At 37.5% G+C, this 14959-nt stretch overlaps 1 protein-coding gene across 2 annotated transcripts; it reads right to left on the bottom strand.

Moving 5' to 3' along the window:
- Positions 1-478: 478 nt before the first annotated feature.
- Positions 479-14593, bottom strand: LOC119737523 (mpv17-like protein 2). Of its 2 annotated transcripts, none has more exons than XM_038211953.1 (4): positions 14200-14593; positions 12312-12473; positions 10966-11042; positions 479-969 (listed from the first exon to the last, which is right to left on the bottom strand). In XM_038211953.1, exons 1-4 carry the CDS (start codon positions 14498-14500, stop codon positions 838-840), a joined length of 672 nt encoding a protein of 223 aa, XP_038067881.1. In that variant the 5' UTR covers positions 14501-14593; the 3' UTR covers positions 479-837. The 2 variants fall into 2 exon arrangements, with proteins under 2 accessions (XP_038067881.1, XP_038067880.1); XM_038211952.1 differs by lacking the exon at positions 479-969 and adding an exon at positions 7240-7968.
- Between the last annotated feature and the right edge of the window lie 366 nt (positions 14594-14959).

The following is a 14959-nucleotide window of genomic DNA, read 5'->3' as shown; positions in this document are numbered from 1 at the left end:
AATGCAACATCGGTGCCGTTTATCGATCGTATACAACGATATTGACACTATCATTATCTACTTTGTTAGGCGCATATTGGAATATAATTAATTAATATATGGTCATCTTGTAATATTGTGAGTTAGAGGCTGCCTGTAAGATTGAATTTGTCAAGCTGACAAGCTAGTTGTTCATCAAGACGACGCGCCATGTTGGTATACCAGGCATGCAACTGGGAAATCACACAAAAAAAGAGGAAATTCACATTTTTCCCAGACTTTGTACAGTGTTTTTCTATTTTCAATGGTACACATGGGAAGTAAAAAAAAGAGAAAATCAGCTGAACCGAGGAAAAGTTGCACGCCTGTATACTTGTCAGGATGACGAATTATTTTGTCAAGATGTCAAAGGAACCCATGATATGTTTCTATAAATCCCCCTGTCTCAAACAAAAAGTCTGTTTTATTTCAAACAAGGCACTTTATCAGTTGGTTTTACAAAACAAGGCACTTTATGAGTTGGTTTTACAAAACGTGGTCCATTTCAGGCAAGGCACTGGATGTTTTTGCTGAAAGAATTTAAAGGCAACGCTTAACTTGGGATGGCAATCTGCTGAATACACTGGCCCGTCTAAAAATACAAGAAGTTTATCAACATATTAGGAGACTTTGGAAGTTGGTAATAAACGCGAATAACTCTGCCCCCAAAATATCAATAACGTTGCAGAAGCCACTTTCATTATAATCCTTATTATCTACTAAACTATGCAAGGGAATAAGTTTACTAAATTCAGCGAGCATGGTCTTTACTTCCTTCAGGTCAGCATGTCACATCGTCTCCAGACGGCAGTCTGTACTTCAGCTGTGATTCATGAATGACAGAAAGACGTCCCAGAGCAGAATGAAGACGTTGACGTATATCACGCGGAGCTGAGGAGGCACTAGAAAGAAATTGATGGCCTGGATCGGAGGCCACACCAAAATATCCACCTGCAACAAAATTAATACACGCACAATGGTCACAAAGGGCTGTATACGTGACCAATTGAGGGCGCTCTAGCCCTAGGTAATTATCAGGCTTTTATTGGCTCCGTGCACTGATGGTAGAGGGCGCTGTTTAGCTAAAAACGGGGACGGATAACCACCGAATGTTGAAAGCCCATTGGCTAAACAAAGTGAAGCTCTTTCGAACCGCCATATTACCTCTCCCATTAAAATTGAATTGAAAACAAACCCCTAATAATTGCGTGCCAAAGATTTCTACTTAAACTTAACATTAAACCATTAACACTTAAAAAAAAAAATTGTTATATAACTTAGGATGATGGACCTAGAACCACACTTATTTTTATAACACCTCATCCACAGATTCTGCAGTCTTGGTTAGCCGAGAGCGAGTCACAAGGTATTCGCTTTTTTTGCTATTGCTGGGCACAGTCAAAAGTACTACATGTATACTCATAGCAACCAAAGTACTATACCCGAAGCAAACAAAGTACTGTACGCTTAACAAACGGTATTGTGTGCAAATGCATGCGGGGGTGTGCGCTGCGCATATTGTTTCCAAGCAATAGCACTCCAGAGCTGGGTTCAAACATTTCTTGAAGTGGTAGTTTGGAAAAGTGCAAGTACATTTTCATTTCGCATTCAAATGGAAGTACTTTTTTATTGTATTTATATAAAAATTAATCCGTTTTTGCTTAAAATGGAAGCAGAATCTGTATAGACAAGTTGTTATAAAACAAAAATTGACTGCTTTATCTCGTAGTGTGGTGAACCTGGAACATTCTATTTTTTCCCCGAGGAGAAGCCGAGGGAAACTAGAATGCTCCGTATGGATCACCGAGGGAGGCTAATTTTGCTACATCACTCGAAGCGGTCAATATTTGTATAATATAGCGTTAAATGGCCCTCGTGCTATCAAGATTTGTTACATGGAGATCAGTTGGACAGGTACAAAGCACGGGTGCTATTCATACGTTCACATGTGGCGTACACCATGGAAGATAGTCCCAGGCGCCCTCCCTCCTTTGTAGCAAAGAATCAAAAGGAAGGATTGGGATGCAGACTCTTGGAAGGAAAGCCCAGCTTTACTGTTTCGCATCACTCGCCATACAAGATTGCTTAAAATGAACCATACTGTACGTTTCACAATGTTGTCGGTGAAAGGGTGTGTGCGTACATGTTTCTGCCAAGAAGAAACAACTAAAATGATTTTCAACTAGAAATCCATTTTGCCCTCACCGTTATATTTTATCCCTAAATTACGCATCTATGAACGGTTTGTAGAATTGACTTGTGTGCCGAGCGAGAGCAAGTTTACATTTTTTTTTAAGTAACAAACACAAACTCCATTCAGCTTCTTGAATGTAATCAGCTTTTTATTACACACAAAACAATCACACAATGGTAGATTACATAATAAAAGGAAACTTGATTGTGAATTTATTAATATACATGTATATTGATCTCACAGTAAAAAGATATCGTTTCTGTGTGTTTTTTATGCAATGGACCCAAAGCCTTATCGGTACACAATGAATATCAATGTCAATATCAATATCAAAACTAGTTGCGCCACCTGTAGGTCTTTGGTTTAAAGTGTTTGGATTAAATCTAAACGTACTGAACATAAAATTACAAAGGAAACACATTCGAAACACTATAGGTGAACATCAAGCTGCATCGTCAATGTAACGCGCTGCCAAAATATACATTTCATCCTGTACATTTCTTCACCAATATCCCTAAATTATAGACCAGTTATAAATGTCCAATAACGTATATGGTTGATAACTACATGTACGACCACTGTAATATACGTCGTAGCGGTCCAATTAAATTGATGCTAAATTTGAGCAACGTCCTCTCAATTTCTGTGATACATGAACTTGTTTTGACTTACTATATAGATTTTAAGTTGAAAATAACTTATCTCTTATTTTTCCCTCGTAAAGTTAAGCATTATCTGAAAGAACACTTACCAGCCTTAATTGTTTAAAAACCTGATTATAATTTACCGAATATTGACAATAAAAAAACAACATGTATTCAGAATTTATTCGACATGGTTTCTGGATGGCATACTTCTTAGAGGTATCACATCTAAGTATTGAGGTATTTCATCGTGGGATTTTAAAAGAAAAATACAAATGACGGAAAGTCATGTCTACTACTCATATTGTTCAGAAAAACTGGTGATCAGAAACACAGTTAGTATTGGTAAGCAGGATTATACGTCAAATTGTGAACGATTTTTGACTAAGTATTTTTTTTTCCATTCAGAAAAGCCGTCCTTGTTTTTACTTATATTAATCCTCCTATGGAAACATGCATTGTCAACCTGGTTATTATTTGGGTCAATATAATGTTCAAGACCCCCATTGGTTTGTACACAGTATGCCAGGAGGTGAGAAACAAACATTTTGACTATCGGTGACCTAGACAAAACGTGTGCATGTACATGTAGTTGCCAACATGCACGCGTGAAGTGATAAAACATGACAATTTAAGCACGCACTAAAACCATCGGTACCCAATGACAGGTCTACCTCTTGAGTCCGTCAATCATTTAACCTATTGCACGTGGCGACACCTGTGCAAACATACAACCGTTAGCAGCCCGGAAGAACACTATGTACATTAGGTATACGTGTATTTCTAATTGTGAATATACACACATAATTATTGAAAGAAAGTTTACTGTACTGATCATGATCTCATACACACAATTTTGTGGACACAATTCCATACAATGTATGAAACCATTGCTAATTTGACACACTCACATTTTGTTTTACAGAAATAGCACCATAAGAGCGAATTATTCTTTTAATTGCATTTAAAATTCTTAGCCTTTCAAAAATACAATAATAATTCGACTATTGTCTCTACAACTCTTGTTTTTTTTTCATGATAAAAGGTTTAAAATTTCTGAACATTTTTGTTTCTCTAAGATAAAATGCATCAAAACCAAACGGATCAAATGCGATAAACCACAACCAATTTCATAAAATAAAAAGACAAAACATGACGCATGATTTTACAAGGGCAGGCCCATTACAATAGGGCTGATATTCCTCCGATTCCTTCATAATTTCTCGCATAAAGGAAATAAAAAATACATAAAAAATCCACCTGTTTATCAACAGGTGGATTCTTTCCAAAAATAAAGGACCGATCCTCCAGTATTTACATTTTCTGACAATGTAATTTACTACTCTAAACCGAATTCAATTAACTGTTCTTTCAATTAATCCCAAATTAATTCTAAAAACACAAAAATACACACACAAAAACTTTAAAAGCGAAATCTTGTAATTAAATTCTTCAGATAAATATTTGGCAGCACAGTAAATAACACTCATATTTCTTTTGAGGTAATACACTTCAATACACACTTTCGGTAATTATGATTTCTCACCGGTTCCGAATCATCATTATATACAAACTAACATGAACCTCATAAATACAACACGCGAGCTCTTTTAGATCACACAAACATAATTTTACAGCCAAATCGCTACATACAAGTTTTCCATAATAAAATGTTCAAAGGAAAATTTGCATCAATCATTAATACACATATGTATTGTTGACAACAAAACCTGCACAACTCAAAGGCATATAGGATCATTTGCATGTATCTCTAAAGCTTCACTCTCAAAACGATGTTTAGCAATTAAACACAATCTTGCTATCACTTAGTTTTAAAACATGTTTAGAAGCCAAACATTGTGTTCAATTCCTAAACATCAGTGTTTAATTGCTAAAACTATCCATCCTTGCTCTAAAAATTAGTATTTAAACATGATTACAAACTGATAGCAAGAAAGTGTTGAGGAAAGTGTTTCATTGTTAAACACGGTTTTTGCAGTGCACCTAGCGAATTATAATCGAAACACTTACTCAGATTCAAGATCGTTCTGATAGTAAATACACCGTGAAGCTTTTATTCTGTCTGACTCGCAGGCATGGCAAAGCTACAGTTTGTTCATAGAAGTGATTTCCAACGATCAGTCAATTTACAGCTTGTTGAAAAAGAAACTGCTATTGACGAATACGTGTTTCGTGATCACAAGGTTGTGCATGGTTTTTCACGGTTTCTTGAAAAGTGTAGCATCCACTGAGCTGAAACAGGTAAGGTTTTGAGCATTCTTTTTTGGATTTTGAGTGGTGTGATGAGAGTCGAGCCCTGATAAGAAGAGCACTGTTAATACAGCGTGCTGTTTATAACAAGCACAATTTTAGGTCCCTAGTATTTGGTTTTTGTTTTGTTTTTCCTGATTTTTTTAAATACTGTTAATACAACTTACCTGTTATAACAAGGTAATTTGTTAAATACCAAGAACATAGTTTAAAGATGTTTGACTGTATTTGGAACGAACAAAAGGCATGAAAAGCAAATGATCCTATGTGCAAACTAATCAACTGGAATTATTCGCGGTCTTAAATCTTTGGACAACCTTTTTATTGCAAACAGAATTACGTGCGACTGTGGGAGTAATGGAGCGATTGTAATAAAGAACTTGTCAGAAAACCACTCAATTAAAAAGACCATCCAATACATCATGTTTGAGTATAATCTCCATAGGACGGCTAAACGCAAGGTGCATGTTTTCAATAACTGTATGTTTATCAAATCAATAACCAACACAATACGTGTTCATCACCATTAACGAATGTACGTACCAGTATTACGTACGTTGTACCGACGCCACAACGGCTATAATCATACAGGGTGCGTCTAAAAAATAAAGTAACCGAATAAGAAAAAGAATTATAAAATCTCACCTGAAGACGGTCAGAGCATACTGACCGGAACGTCGAGTTTATACATCTGGTTCTTTTCAGAACCATTCTCTAAGTTGAGAAATTATTCGCACATGGTGTTTCCGCAAACCTTTAATTATTTAATTATAAAAACGGTGGCTAACTCCATTTCATGATAATAACATAGGGATAAAGTTCATGTACATGTCATTGACTAGTAACTATGACAATTTACGTCCTTTATTACCAAGTTATGTCTATATTTTAATAAAAAGATCACCAAGTTTAGCCGTCCACCACAGATCCTGATGAATACCCATTAAATACAATTAAACATGGACGTTTTCCCCATGAATGAACGAAAACTTGGAAAGGATAACAGACAAAACTCGTTAATATATCAGGGAAAAATACTTGACTTGTTCATCATATTCAAAACACAAAACAGTCAGTAAACATGTTTCAGTTTCGACACAAATAATTAAGATCTCATTTGCATTTGAGTGCCTGTGTGTAATCTGTAATTCTCACTTAGCTCAATAGCTTCAATGGCATTCCATGGACAGCTATAAAAATAGGTTATTTTAGTTTAACATGCATAACTTCTGATAGCATGATCTAATTTCAGTCATTATTTGTGGGGGGGGGGTCAGATGAGTGGAAGAACATGCTATTTCATTTAAAAACATACTTAATTGATGTATCATTTTTTTTTTATTTCTGTTTAAGAAACAAAATCATTAATCCAAGTCACTCTGTTTTTGACTCGGCCCGTATAGCTCTTGATAGTTTTGCCAAAATATCCCGGTCATAGTTAGTATGTCATTCCGTGTTTTCTGTAAGAATGTACCATTTTCCTAATTTGAGTATAGGAAAATACATGATTTGACGATAAATATCCAAAGAATGATTTATGGGTCAGTCCATTCTGCAAAGATGCACTCTGAATTTAGGTCAGAAAATCAGGTCTCATTATTACCCAATTCTCGGTCCTATTTGAATTGTGCTTGTCGTGCATGCAATCAATCGTTCCCAATACGTTTGTGTGCGATGCAATGATAAAACGAGGTCAGTTGAAATGACATCTTCGGTCTTAATTTGTTTGAACAAACAATCAGTCTCGCAGTCATTAATACGAAACAATGCAAGATCCGAGCGCAATAAAATGATGTATTTTTTCTAAGAAATATCTAGATGTATGCTTCTCTGTTTTTATCTTCATCCTGAAACAGTCGTCGGTAAATTTCTATTACTACCTCCCTATCAAATTTGTTGTTCATCCCGGCGCAAATTAGTTCCCATTACGTTGCTGATACAGTAGTCGTTATTGCTGAATTTAACTAAAAGACAAAAATAACAATTAAGGCCAGTTTCGACCGGCGCACATATAGAAATAAGGTATGTGTAAATGCAGGCATCGTTCTAGTTAATTAGGAACTTTGTGGCGACCGAAAGCATCTTTAAGGAGAGAGAGAAAAAATGACTAGATTCAGCTCGCTCCGACCAATTTAATTGTTAGTTCTTAAATTAAGGGATTTACAGCATTGTTATGTTTTAACAGTTCCCGTGGTCAAATGATATGAAAACAATTTCATCACGGAGGCAAGCACAGCACGAAAGCAGAATTGTTTGACGTGTTCTGATGTTTTGGCGAGTCTTGTATTGATATCAATACATGTACACCCACACACAAAGAAATCAAGGACCTTTAAAACAACTATCCTGATATCACATCTCGCTTATAATGAAGCATATTTACATAATCTAAACAAAAAAGGTATGAAGCGATCTTTCGGGTTTTTGTAATCATTTAAAATTCAAATTTGCTTAAAAAACCCGTATTTGGGAGAAACAATTCATTATCATGGACAGCTGTGCCCAGTATCATTTTGTCAACAAATGCTTATGTACACATAGAATATTAATTTACATTTCATGAAATATATATTACTTCTGGAGCGTTTGACAAAACCTTGTCTCACGATAAAGCATTTGCTTGGGTTATTACTCGTACAAAATAATTTCAGTTTTGGATGGATTTCTGGATGGATATGGTAGCGGCAGGGTGGAGTGACGTCATCGCTGGTACGTGTGTATTATAAATGACAGGAAGGTGTCCCAGCCTAAGGTGACAGTGTTGACATAGACCACCCTCAGGTGCATGGGAACGAAGGTGAAGTTGATGGCTTGGCAGGCCGGCCAGACGCACCAGTCGAGCTGTAGGAAACAGTTAACAGGGAAACGTGGGGCAAGTGGTAGGGAAAGAGGTGCATTGTAGATGAAAACAAATAAATGCATTACGTTGGGGAAACCATTCAGTGATGTAGCGTTGGAAAATAAGGTATTTTAGAAGAGAAAACAAAGAGAGTGTCTTGAATATTCAAGGAAAAAAGGAGGATATTTTTCGATTTGTCTCCAAAACGCTTAAATTAAGTAGTTTGTTTTTAATATAATCGACACAAGTCTCTACATTCACACAACTTAATATATATGATGAATTCTTAAACGGAACATACACGTAGATTTACTGTTATTGAAACATCTTCTAATATGTATTCTTCGTTACAGACCAGGGGAAAGGGGGCAAACTCCACATACACAATGTGACTGAACTAAAATTTAAAAAAATTAAAAAAATTTAAAAAAAAAAAGGAATAGCCACAATATTTACATGTACACAGCAAAGCTTGACAACTATACAAAAAAAGTAAAACACGGGATTACACGGCTTCACACAATTAAAACACCGCTTTCGTGCACAATTTACACATTTTGCACAAAGTAACTGTTTCAAAATAGCATTGGTAAGCTTTGTGTGACGGGTGTTATAGGTGACATAAAAGTGGTGCAAGGTGTAAGCTAAATGAATCCGCCCTGTATAAGGGCCTGTAGTGAACACGCTTTAGTCACAATAAGCCTACTGATTATGGGAAACCTATAAACCTGATTGCAACTATAACTACATGTACATGTACGAAATAAAATTGTTTGCAACTAACCATTCACGACAACAAGAACAGCAACGAGTACCTCAATCAAAGATGTAATATGATTTGCAAAGTGATTTCGTGCAGCGCATGAGCAAAGACAAGTGCGTTTGTGGGTTGGCACCCTATTGCAAGATGGGGTAACATAAAAAAAAAAACCGGTCGAGCTCAACGAGCTGAAGTTCCTTTCTTAGTGTGCGCTAAGCTTATCAAATGCAAAGCAGGGATTTGTGGCTTTCTCCTCGGACGTCGTCGAGCACCATCAAATAATATGATCTCAAAACTGCATTAACTATACCAGGTATGCACGTGAAGTCTTATGATTCCTCACTTGCATGTTTATACACATTCCATTGCATGTTACCTCGTTTTATATGGTGGACGATAATTGTATCGACTTCTAAATCGAATTTCGAGTTTTCAATCAAATTAAAATCATGTTAACGTGGCTCACTGCAACCGGTGAAATTATGATGCAACGGTAACCGTATTAAGCACGCAACAGCCCTAACAAGCACGCAAGTTCATAAACCGTTTTCTAAAGTCCCAGCACACAAGTCAATGGTACAATACTCATTCATAATGTCTTGCTCGAAGCAATTAAACGATTGTCAAACAAAGGGTTTGTCGCTGGCAATCAATTTGAGCAAGCCCATCCCCGGATATATTTGGAGTATGAATAATGACGTGTTCACGCTGTTATCTGCACACACTAGAAACCTCTCCAATCACGGGATGATTGAGCGTTCATGGACTTTGTAATCGCACGGGTTGTTGAAAACAGTGGGACAATAAAAAACAAATTAATTTGGGGATTTGCCACATACTTCTACTGAATAGGCGTCAGGCAATTTAGCAACACTAATGGACATGATGGATGCCGGAAATATCCAAATGTACCAGGATATCTGTACCTAGCCAAAGGAACGTCTCTTTTTGCTGGTTAACGCAGAAATTATGTTTGTTTTATTTATTACTGATATGAATATAGCTTTTTCACACTTCATGTATAACAAGCAAACACAAAGGGGGTGCACTATTCTAAGCAAGTACATGTACATGGACATCTTATTCTAATAACTAAAACATGTAAATCCTGCATGTAAATCCAAATTGTAAAAACAAATACACAAATTATACAGGGGTAACAAATGCATTCAAATATATTGCTTTTACTGATTTCACACATATTTAGCAAGCAAGCAATTCAATATGATGATTGTACGTGTAAATGCACATAGATCAAACACATGACATGTACGTGTATACGCGTGACGGTTTGGATGTACATGTATTTGCCATTATAAAGCTAACAATTACAGAGCATATATTCACGAGCTAGCCCGTAGTTTGATGAGAATGTAAATAATGCATTGCAGCATTGCAATGGTCAAATGATGAATCTGTTCACTAATGAAAAACAACTTAAAGCTGGTGTTTACGTGCTTTTCGGGTGTGGTACCTTGAAAAATAGATTTTCAAATTGAATTGATCATTTTCTAGCATGAGTTTTCCCTGAGACATCACACGAAAAAATCGGCCCATGACAAGATGCAAGAACAACCTTTTTTTCTTGATTTTCTAGCATCTATGAAAATGAAACTTTAAACAGCATAGAAATGTTTGCTATGAAATACAAACCCCCAAATTCATGCATTTTTGAAAATTACAGCAAAAGCAAATATTGTTTATTATCACCTTTTAAATCATGTTTGCATTATTTTAGATAGTAAAATTAAACTAGCAAAACAATGCAGCCCTGCCCATTTCCTTTGGCTTGAGATCTAGGACAATTTCACTGAGCCATCAGCACAGAAAGATGCAGAGTTCAATGTACAGTAAAAGAATATACTACGACTGATTCAAACCGGGGCCCAATTCTATAATACTGCTTAACAGTAAGCAGAAACGTTGTGCCAACTATAGCAGAAAATTGTGCAAACCTTAAGCGTTATTTCATGGCGTGAATGAGCTAATGGTTGCTTGCCAGTGGAGATTTCTATTGTTACGTCACTAATTTAAGCAACTTTTTCCTCTGAGGTAAGAGTGTCTTTCGTGTGCTTACTGCTTACGGTCTCCATGATATAGACGGAGGCTCTGTTAGCAGAAGATCGTGTGCTTAGCAAACCTATGACATCGGGCCCTGTCCATCTGAATGATATATGCTGTCTGGGCTGCTTAAGCCTATGCTCACTGCTTCAAAGTTTCTAAGACTGAATGTACTTACCATGTAAACAGTTAAGAATTTCTTTTTTAGCACATCAACACTTTCAGCCAGTGTCTTTCCTTCTAGTAACCCCATGCCTAAGTTGAAACCAGGGAAAATTGACTTTATCAGACCAGGGTGTCATACTACAAACACAATATATTAAATGTAATGTTAAAATTTATTATACAAATGTACAATATATCACCTGTTAATAATTGAAAACCAACAACAGGGGACAGACAAATTAACACAAATGAAAGTTTTGAAGCACATTTTAAGAAAACAAATGAAACCCAAAAATATAAAGAGCACAAAAGTCATACCGTGACATGTCAATAGAGGGCTCACGGCTTTCAACACAAAAGAAATCTCTTTAGCAGTTTTGACGTTTATATTATGAACAGGTATCCATACATGATAAATATCTGTCATGGTCACCAGAGGGCGCACTGTAACCCAAGGCTCCAATTCAGTGAAGAAAACAGAGCCGAAACAATAAATGACTGACTCTGTTGTGTCTGTTATAGCAAACATTGTTGAACTGACTTGTTTCACGGTTTGGGCTTGTTAATGCTGGAAAAAACCAAGAAAACCAATCAAGTTCTTGTAGTCTGGTTCCCTGACCCCATTGAGGAATTGTAAGGTCAAAGATTCACTCTAGCAGGCTTGTACCCCTTCACATGTGTTTAATCAATTGCAAGGAAACTGCGGAATAACTAAATATGAAAAATTAGGAGCAGTTTTTGAAAACAACCAGTTTTTTTCCTACACTGGTCGGCCGACCAGCATTGGAAAAATACAGTTTTTCCTATGCTGGTCGGCCGACCAGCGTTGGAAAAATACAGTTTTCTTGAAAATGTCAGCACACCAGGAGCCAAAATTTTACAGGATGCTTTAGACTGTCAATCCTTAACAATTCTGTATGGTATTTCATGAAAATTTGATCATTTCGTTTTTTTGATGTTTGCAAATGTTGTATCTTCCCTTTAAACTTATGGGGGCACATGGTGGTGCACAAAGTTTTCCAAAGGGAGTACTGAAGGCACATTTTAACAGTGCAGTGTACATAATTTTGTTTACTTTTTTTTGTAAATTCAGCATTTTAACTGGGGGGGGGGGGGGGTGGGGGGAGGGCCTAAGTGCCCCAAACCCGCCCCCCTCCCGTGGTTACGCCACTGGGTGGGGGTTGGAGTTGGAGTGGGGGCCGGGATTGGGGTGGGGAGTAGGGTAGGGGACTGGGGCTTGCAGGATTTCTCACACCCATGACTAATCATAGGTACCTGTACCAAAGGGATTTTGTTTGGTTTCTTTTGTATTTTATTTTGACTCAATAGTTTGATAGTTCTTCTCCAAGATCAACTTACCGACGAAAAATGTTGAAGTCATGACTGGTGACGCTATAAGCTCATCTAAAAGAATTTTCTTGGCTACAGTTCTTGCTTTCACACCCGGAAGGAACTTGTCGAGGGCTAGATACCAGTAGTGGTTGAGAGGCCCAAGAAGGATCCCTATTGTCAACATTCTACCTGCAAGTATAAAGACAAAGAGAAATAAATGAGCTATGCGTTAGATACTTCATGAGGTCAGTTTCAAGACATGACAAAGAGGGGAACCCAGGAAAGCTTTCGCTGCATCCTTTATGAAATTTGCAGGAAGCGAGCGGGGATGAGAAACTGTTTTATTTTGTTACTTTGCTCTATTATCCTTAAAAAATAATCCTCTGGAGCCACGAATCAGACAATGAAGATGGTATATTCTGCAATTAAATGTACGATTCGATTTTAAACAGTAAGTGAGATCTACTCTTCCTTGTTTGTGAGAATAAAAAAAAAACCAGAACATCTGGCAGGGCCGGGACCAGATAGGGCTCTGGAGTGCTCTGAAATGTACAAAACTAAATCAGGCCCACTTTACTCACACTTTAGCCAGCAAATTTCTCCAAAAATTCCACTGGGGCAAAGAAAATGTCCTCAGTATTTCACCAACCAAGTTTGCAGACTCAATTCAATTTTTAAAGGAGACTTTTCTTCAATATTTTGCACATGAGAAGGAAGTCAAGTAATTTCAAAATGGGGCTAAATAATGAAAGGTTTGCGGAAACACCATGTGCGAATAATTTCTCAACTACTACTATACTGGTACATATGTCAAACCATGGTCCAACTATTTGAAAAGACTGACCTCTTCATTCAGTGTCAATAGTCTGGTGGCTTGACTATGGAGAAATGTGTAGTAAATTGAGACTAATTCCCGCTTCATACCACATGTTTCTTAAATTCTTTTGGCATGGTTGATTGATGCAGTACTGAAGCTGTGTTGGACTGGTTGTTTTAGGTGCCAGTCTATTTTCTTGTTTTGCATGTTTTCATACCTTAAGTTTTGGGACTCTCATGTACACAGTATTGAGAGTCCCAAATTTTCGGACTAGGCCAGGACTTGAACTTAATCCAGGTCATGACGACTACGAGCATAGCGCGTTATCCACTAGGCCACATATTCCTTCGAGTTGAGATGGAAATTTAATATCTTACATTGTGTACGCCTACTGTGTACATTAGGGCACTATACAATGTGCCAGCTTCTGAACAGAAACAAATGTGGGACTGGCTCTCGGTAACATAAACACTTCATATTTATAATCGTATTTTTATATTGACCCATTTAGGATTTAGTCCTTTTATACCTGGACAGTGGACATGTCTCCCCCCCCCCATCCCCCCCCCCCCCCCCCTTCATAACTCGTAACTGGCTGTGGGTTCCTGAATGCTTGGTTATACGGAAATTCACATTGCACTTTGGAGGTTCCAGACTAGGCCTACTACTAGGCAGGTCATTTCATGCACACACATTTTCAGCCGAATCAGCGAGATCACCGTTGTTCTATTTTGATGATTCCCTGCAGTTTTTAGTACCGTACCAGCCAACAGAATACAATCATTACTAGGCCTACATAAACACGTTAAAGGGCAGTAAACTATACAGTTTCTCGCATGCATTCATGAATCATGGTTGACAATTTCTCTGCCCTCTGGCATTTGTCTGGGTGAACGGGATGTGTGGCGAAGGAAGGATACAGTGCTGCAATATCTGAGCCACACTGGTGGGCATGGGGCTAACATATGGCTTCAGTCATAGTACAAACAAGCTGAACATGCTGAACTGCTAAAGCAGCTAGCGAGCATACGCAACCGGTAGGCAGCCATAGCATAGGCATAAGCCCCTAAATGTCCTTTTTTTTCAATCAACGCTCACCTGTCCGAATCCAGTTAAATGCGGGTACTGCTCCCCGTACATCGTCCTCTCCTACATGTATATGGTCGACAGTCCCTGAGGCTGAGGCAGCATTTACTTTCAAAAGTAACTTTTTCCTGGCTATCCGACGTTCGTTGAACTGTTGTAAAATATCGCCTAGCGATAACAACACGCCGCTGGAAACTGTGTTCGTTAGCAACAGATATTTCGGCGAAAACATCCGTTTAGTGAGGGTTCGAATGACCCCAATCATATCGACCTTTTCACGTTGTCTTTTGTGCCTGAAAAAACATGATGACATCAACAAAAAAAGGGGGCAAACAGCTGCAACTTAAAACACGTTTACCGGCATTTTTCCTCGCCAGTTTCATCTGTAGCAACACCGGGTATGGTTTCCTATTTTTTTGTTCAAAAATGTACGTCGTTCATCAAACGAAATCCGGTAACCAGACTAAAGGATACACTGAGCCAACGTTGAGGGCGTGTTCACGGGCTGTCGATAGGTGGCGCTGTTTACCATAACTAGAAGAACGTGTGAAGAAATGTGGATATCCAAATTTAAGATTACAATGTTTGGACCTGATTCCGATTTTTTTTCTCCAAATTTGTCAGCAAACCCATCTTATTTAGTTTTCGTCCAGGGCAAGTGTATTAATTAATATAAAAATATGTGATTTGTGCAATCTATTGCTGTTTTTATTGTTTTATTTGTGAATTTCATGTTTGATTTTGACTCAAATGACTAATAAAAATTTGAATC

The sequence above is a fragment of the Patiria miniata genome, unplaced genomic scaffold (assembly GCF_015706575.1).
Source record: "Patiria miniata isolate m_02_andy unplaced genomic scaffold, ASM1570657v1 HiC_scaffold_3, whole genome shotgun sequence".
Taxonomy (NCBI): Eukaryota; Metazoa; Echinodermata; class Asteroidea; order Valvatida; family Asterinidae; genus Patiria; species Patiria miniata.
Note: the sequence above shows the minus strand (reverse complement) of the source record. Positions and strands in the feature narration are given on the sequence as shown.

What these genes read in the sequence shown, in the direction of transcription:
- LOC119737523 (XM_038211952.1), bottom strand. Translation starts at nt 14,500, where the DNA reads ATGTCATCATGTTTTTTCAGGCACAAAAGACAACGTGAAAAGGTCGAT. An exon ending in GACTTCAACATTTTTCGTCG is followed by an intron (nt 11,043 to 12,311) that starts GTAAGTTGATCT and finishes GTTTCAACTTAG; the next exon opens with GCATGGGGTTACTAGAAGGA. An exon ending in AATTCTTAACTGTTTACATG is followed by an intron (nt 7,969 to 10,965) that starts GTAAGTACATTC and finishes TGTTTCCTACAG; the next exon opens with CTCGACTGGTGCGTCTGGCC.